The sequence below is a fragment of the Rhagoletis pomonella genome, unplaced genomic scaffold (genome assembly GCF_013731165.1).
Source record: "Rhagoletis pomonella isolate Grant_MI unplaced genomic scaffold, Rhpom_1.0 Rhpom_scaffold_00011, whole genome shotgun sequence".
In the NCBI taxonomy this organism is placed as follows: Eukaryota; Metazoa; Arthropoda; class Insecta; order Diptera; family Tephritidae; genus Rhagoletis; species Rhagoletis pomonella.
In genome coordinates, this window is record NW_023458565.1 from 907,549 (window position 1) to 915,074 (window position 7,526).

The following is a 7,526-nucleotide window of genomic DNA, read 5'->3' on the forward strand; positions in this document are numbered from 1 at the left end:
GAACCACTATAAATGATTTCCAATTGTTAATATATATCAAAAGAAAGATAAATCGATTACCTTTCTTTTAATTAAAATACCATTGAATTCGTTTAACATTTTTATGGAAATTTCGCAACTTTTGAAATCATCTATGTATATGTAAGCAGTGGAAAAGTCCTCAAATTTTGTAGTTGTAAGAAAACTGAATTTTCGTAAACCACGATAAATGATTTCCAACTGTTAATATATATCAAAAGAATAGTAAATTGATTAATATATTATTATTATTATTATAGTTTAATATCTTTATACATAGATTTATTTAATATCCCGTTTTGTAGAATGGTTATGATGATGTCTTAGAAACGCTTGCCATAATTGATTATTAATAAAATAAAGGTTTATACTTTAAAAGGATTTTTTATTTCAAATTGATATTCTTTATTTTTTTTAACTTATTGCTTTTCCACACCACCACTGAGGTTGCAATAAAGGCGCGTTACCGATTTTTTTTTTTTTTGGGTGTTCGGTTCCCCAGGAGGCCTATTTTCACCCATACTATCTACAAATACGAAGTGCATGCATATAAGAAAATCTAAAAATTGGCAAAATCCACGAAATACGAAAAAACTACACAAATCTACTTGGAAAAAACGACTATGACTAATAATAAAATCTAAGAAATAGCAAAATCCACGAAATACAAAAAAACTACACAAATCTACTTGGAAAAAACGACTATGACTAATAATACTACATACAAGAAAACTACTTTATACAAATTTATATACAATATTTACAAAATCACCCACAGTAAATCAAAATCAAAAAAAAAAATCGACAAATTCAAAGTAGGGGTATGTCTGACGGTGCCACCTTTGTTCGCTGCATCGTGCATATTGGGCAAATGACGTTTTTAAATGCATTTTACATACATACATATGTACCAGTTCAAGATGAAAAAAGAAACCAAAATTAGTAATTTTTTTATGAATGTAGTTAAAAAAAGTTCACAGAGGAAATGCCGGTAATCAATCTATCGGCAATCACATAAAATCTATGTAGGGAAATTTAGATGTCAACAGAATAATAACTACAATAAAAACCACCACAGAAGTGTGAGAAGCAGGCAATTTTTCAATCTGAGCAAAAAATTCTTTAAATGCCGTTGTAAAAAGGTCAATACATTTCTTATAAAATAGTTTGATTTTTGATGGGTGGTATAATAAAATTTTTAAAAGTAATAAATAGGAAAAAATGCACTAAATATGTGAATTTAAATATTTTACCCAAATTCATAAAAAATTAAGAAATCGATTTTTTTATAAAAATGTCACTGTACAGAGCTATTTAAATCTATTTTATTTTTTATGAATAACGTCATTAGCATATACCGTTTTTATAAATGAATCTTGTAGCGTCGCGCTATATACATACATAGGTACATATATATATTTTGGCTGGCGAAATATGTACTTTTGCCAACTAATTAAAAAAGCGTATGATTCAATTTAACCACATTAAAAAAGTATTTAAATATTTTATGGCGCAACACAGCAACACTTTTTGTTTCACAAAACCCTTGAATACGAGCCTGTCATCTATTTCTTCTATTTCGACATTTCGCTATTTTACATTTCTTTCATTTAACGACATTCGCATTGTCACATTTCTCAAATTCGTTGTTGCTTCGACATTCTGCTATTTCATAATTATTTCATTCTCATGTCATCCATCTTCCATTTCTTACCTTCCATTGCCGTTCGCATCGTCGAACGTGCCTGTTAAACACTGCCGCCATCATGCTTTTCAGTTTGGCAGGCACGTCCGCTGTTTGGCAGGCACGTCCGTTGTTAGAAAGAGAATAGACAAAAAGGGGCATAGGATTCCATACTTGTAAGTATATACGATGCTTACGATCCAATACGTTCCAATTTTCGCTCTCTATTACCCATTTTGTTGAGGACGGGAATGATTTCTGGGCTATTTTGGGCATCCGCGGGATCCCGCGTTGCGTACGGGAAAGAACCTAATTATCTACTAGAAAGAAAAGAAACAAACCTATTGAATGGACCTTATTATCAGCTGTTAATGAATAAACTAAAGTCAATAAAAAATAGATGTTGATTCGTTTTCCTTTAAAGGATATTCCCACGAGTTTTAAATACTAATATTTCTTGAACATAAAATAAGATTTTGAAACGAGTCAACAGTCCGAGTTAAGACTACTGCCGAAAAAATGGTGATCAGGTATGTACATATTATAAATTTATCAACGGAAGTGCTGATTTTTACGTAATGATTTTATTCCACATGTACACACTAACTTTATTGCAATCCAGCTTGCTAGTACGTGCCGGCATTGTTGTTGGTGCCGTATATTACTCTAAGAAACTGGGAGTATGGGGTAGCTCCGAAGAAACCGAAAAATTGTATAACGAGTTAAAGGAAGGGTTGCGTCCACATGCAAAAGAGCTGGAAAAGAAACTGCCTTTTGATGTACCCGCTCTACCTCAAACTGGAGAAGCTCGATTCCTGGCTAAGCACTACTACAACGAGGGTGTAAAAAAAACGTTTCATTTCATTGAAATGCTTCCGTGTTACACCGGGCAATTAATTCATAAAGCCAAGGTAGAATTTGAAAGATTCTCTCAACCTCCATCTTCGAGCACAGATAAATAAAGTTGGGCATACAAAACTTGGTATATTGTAAATTCTACACTAATTGATTGACCAATGCATACTATTAAATTAATTTAAAACACATGTATATCGTTAATAGCGATATAAAAGGTAGGCGTATATTCGAGTTGCAATAAATGCATCAGTGCTACTTTTCACGAAAGAACATCATGTTCTTTGCGAAAGATTGCAATATTGCGGCAATTATTATGAAGCTGGAGCGCATAGTTCTATGTGAACAAAATATTGAGTCCAACGTTTGTCCCTTTTTCCATAGTTATAAGACTCCCTAAAGTTGTGCAAATTTCTTGCTGAAATAAACCAATTTGGAAACGTAAATGAAAATAATAAAATTTAAAAAGTGGACTGCTAAAACTGACTTAGCAGCGCAGAAGAGTTCCACAAGAAAAAAGCAATAATTATACCTACCGGAAACGTTTTTTGGAAAATTAGGAAGTAGCCACTGTCTATTTCTAAATACCAACCATGGTGCATGTGCATTAGACCGGACCACGATGCATGGGGCGAATTTTTTTTTTACTTTCCTGGTAGCTAGTGTTCAAAATCGCTTGGAATAAACTCAACTTTTTTTCTAATACGGTTAAATGAGTCTATGTAGATTTTACATCCAAAAAAGGTCCAGAGTACTTTGAAAGTTATGGCAGGTGCAGTTTTCGAAATATCGCGCTGGTATGAACCGAGTATGGATAGCAACCTCAGCAAAAAAAAAACCTACACCTGCTGTGTATGCCAGAGACGACTACACCACAACTCCACCTCAGTCAGGTGCAATGCTTGCGACGGGTGGAGTCACCTCAGAGTCTGCTCAGGACTACCGACCCATCGGCAGTGGACCACATCATTTCGAGGGCCCGTCTTGCGCAGCTCGGTCGCAAACCCCAACTGCGACGCCGTCCACTACCACCACAGGGCGGCAACCTCCACAGCAGCACACACAGCCAATGGCGGCAAGGCCACACACATCCCTCACACCCCGCATAATTACACGTCTCCCGATCCACATGAAGCTCCTTCAGTTTAACTGTAACGGACTTCAGAGCAAGATCGAGGGGAACCGTCTTTATGGGAAGGCATGGTATGTTGATAGCTGCGGTGCAAGAGACGAAGTTGCACAGCAATCCAATATTGTTGTGCAGTATCGTCTTATTTCATTTCGTTTCATTTCATTTCATTTATTTTAGTCTATGACTTTAACAATCTTACAGACTAGATTACATAATAGGTTAGAATAATAGAGATTATATTAATTATACAATGTTTCAATATTAGATTTAAATATCAATCTCGGCAATGAAAACTCAATATTTACAATTTTCGAGATTTTATTAAACTCTGTGAGGGCTCTATATATTAAAGCAGACATCGACCGCAGGCATACCAGCCTAGAATGTCAGGGCATTGCTATCCGGTCAGGCGATGTTGAGCTCGAAATATTTAACGTGTACATACCCCGTCACTTGCTGCCCGGCAGGATATCACCCTGATGAGGTGCGCTCCTCAGAGGTGAAAACCGTATGGCAGTAGGTGACTTTAATGCGCACCACGATCTTTGGCACTCAAGCCTGTCAAACGATCGTAGGGGAACAGACTTGGCTGAGCGGATAGACGATTCGACATTCTGCACAATGAACGACGACGCACCCACCAGGATTATGGGCAGCTGTTGCAGCTCGCCAGATATAACAATAGTCAGCGCCCCCCTTGCTTTCAGTAGCGGTGAAGTTCAGGAAAGCCTCCAAAGCCATGGGTCCAGACGGATTATGCATGCTGATGCTGACAGCTGGAAGGTGGGGAGAGTGGTCCCACTGCTCAAACTGGGGAAACCAGCCAACAAAGGAGAATCGTATCGGCCGATAAAACTCCTTTCCCCGGTAGCGAAGACACTAGAGGTCTTGCTGCCCCCGTATTTCACGAACCACCTGACCCCAGCGAAGCATCAACATGGTTTCCGTAGAGTGCACAGTACAACAACACCACTTAACGCCATAAACACTCAGATAACACGAGGCCTTAACCGCAACCGCAACTATTCTAGTAGCGTTGGACCTGTCAAAGGCGTTTGACACCGTCAGCCACTCCACGCTACTAGAAGATATAGAGGCTTCCTCTCCCACAGAAAAATAAAACAGGGGGTTCCACAGGGTGGTGTCCTTTCCCCGCTATTGTTTAACTTTTATATTCCAAAGCTCCCTCAACCACCAGAGGGAGACTCGATTGTCTCTTACGCCGACGATTGCTCGATCATGGCGACTGGGAATGGAATTGATGACTTGTGTTCAAAAGTAAACGGGTATCATTCCGAGCTTTCTCGCTTCTTCACTGCAAGGAGCCTAACCCTCTCCACTACGGAATCCTCTGCGACCTTGTTCACCACCTGGCTCAGTAGTCACCTGGCTGGTCAGGCTACCGCTGGGAATTCACGTCGATGATACACCTATTTCGACGGTGAATAACCCCAAAATACTCGGGGTTACCTTCGGCAGTCTGCTCTCCTTCTCTGCGCACGCAACCGCTATTGTCAACAAAGTACAGAGCCGCAACAAGGTCCACAAGTCGCTAGCCGGCAGTACTTGGGGCAAAGACAAAGAAACGTTGCTTGCAACATACAAGGCAATAGGCCGGCCGGTTTTAAATTACGCAGCAACAGTGTGATCGCCGGAGACTAGTAGGACGCAGTGGATGAAGCTGCAGACGACGCAAAACACCGCACTACGGACAGCGACTGGATGCCTTCTGATGTCGCCTGAACACCAAAACCTGCAAATCGTGAAGCATCTGGAACGCAACTATAATGTTTTTATGATGGTATTATGGGGTGCACTCTACAATAATTTGAGTTGAGTTTATTGTACACCGAAGTTGAGTAAAATGAGTATGTACATTACAAACTTACAAATTTTTTAAATTTTTTTAGAATTTTTTTGAGTATGCAGTTTTGTAGCCCATTTAATTTTAGTATAATAAAGTGCAAGTTTTAAGCTCCTGCAAAAATTGTGTGGATTTTTAATATTTTTTATGCTGGCGGCTTTTTGCACCACTTTTTGCACTTTTTTCTTATGAAAGAAAATGCGCAAAACTGTTTTCAAAGAAAATTAAAAAAAAAATTAACGCCAGTTTTACAATCGTTCAAAATTTGCACTTTATTATACTAAAATTTAATGGGCTAAAAGGTAAAAGTGCATACTTAAAAAATTCATAAAAAAAAATATTTGTAAATTTGTAAAGTACTCATTTTAGTCAACTTCGGTGTAAAAAAAATCATAACTCAAATTGTTGTAGAGTGCGCGCCATAACACTATACTGAAATATTGCGCAATACTCAGAGCTACCATTGCGATTTTTCGCTATTTTTTTTTTTGAGATGGTATATTTTCAAAAATTTAACTTTTTTATCAAAAAAATGTATGTGAAAAAATTTTCAAGAAAAAAAATGTTAAAAATATTTCTTTTCATAGTGCATTTCGATATGTGTTTGTGTGATTTTTTTCAAATTTTTCCTCGCCCCCTTCTCGAGATATTTGGAAAACTATTAAATCGATTTTTTGTGCTGAAGTTTTTAAAAATGTATTAATCAAGCTCAAATTTCGTATTTATTTATTGTTTATGTTTATGCATCAACCCTAAAAATTTTAAACAAATCAAACAAAAAGTGTGCACCCAGTCCGTTTTGGTACGGAACGCCCCATATGCACATAGATTTACAGTGGCGTTCGAAAATGGATGAATGGTGTTTCGTTGTTAATATTTACAACGTTTTTCAAGTCAAAATTTTTTTGATATTTTTTTATAAAGATATGGTTCGTGCTTTAATAAAAACTATAAATCACACTTTCAAACTTTATAAAGAGGTTAGAAAAATTCCACAAATCTCTATCTAAATTTCGAGCTTTTTTAACAGAATTTTTAGAAATTTTTTGGGCATGCAGTTGACAGGCTTATAAAAATCTAGTAACATAAGTGTAGGTTTTGAGCCGCCACAAATCGCATTGATTTTCATTTTTTTTTTTGTCGACGGCGTTTTGCACTTTTTTCATATAAACATGAATTCCTTGTTGAAGAATATTCCCAAGACCGAAGATAGACCAAGACAAAAGATAAAAAGCCAAGGCCAGTTTTCCCTAAATTTTGCTATTTGTATGAAAAAAAAAAAAAAAATCCGTCAGCACAAAAATAATAATAATCAATGCAATTTTAGGCGCTCAAAACCTGAACTTCACTTATTAAAATTTTATAAGCCCGTTAACTGCATTCCCAAAGAAAAAAATCTAAAAATTCTGGTTAAAAAGTTCGAAATTTAGATAAACATTTTTGGAATTTTTCTAGGTTCTGTATAAAGTTTGAAAGTTTGATTTATATAGTTTTTGTTAAAGCATGAACCATATTTTTAACCGACTTCCAAAAAAGGAGGAGGTTATCAGTTCGTCGCATTTTTTATACCCGAGCGCACTTTGGCGCAAGGGTATATTAATTTTGTCCACATAACGGTTGTTTGTAACAGCCAAAACGAATCGAGATAGATATAGACAAATGTATACATAAATGCTCAGAATGAATAGAGTCGATTAAGCCATGTCTGTCTGTCCATCCGTCCGTGTGTAACTCGAGCAAAAATTGAGATATCTGAACGAAATTTGGTATTTAGGTTTCCGCTAATCCAAGGTAGGTTGGTATTGAAAATGGGCGAAATCGGACTGTAACCACGCCCACTTCCCATATAACGGTAATTTAGAGAAATATAAAATCTTCGATAAATCAGTAAATTTAAAACCTAATTTATTCAAAATTGATGCTTGCAACCAGGGTACGAAAATAAACTGTACAAAACAATTCCCATTTGCTCA

At 36.6% G+C, this 7,526-nt stretch overlaps 1 protein-coding gene across 1 annotated transcript; it reads left to right on the forward strand.

Moving 5' to 3' along the window:
- Positions 1-1,992: 1,992 nt before the first annotated feature.
- On the forward strand, positions 1,993-3,169 carry LOC118747274 (MICOS complex subunit MIC13 homolog QIL1-like). The gene is made up of 2 exons (XM_036481275.1): positions 1,993-2,232; positions 2,325-3,169. Exons 1-2 carry the CDS (start codon positions 2,222-2,224, stop codon positions 2,662-2,664), a joined length of 351 nt encoding a protein of 116 aa, XP_036337168.1. The 5' UTR covers positions 1,993-2,221; the 3' UTR covers positions 2,665-3,169.
- The last annotated feature ends 4,357 nt before the right edge of the window (positions 3,170-7,526 follow it).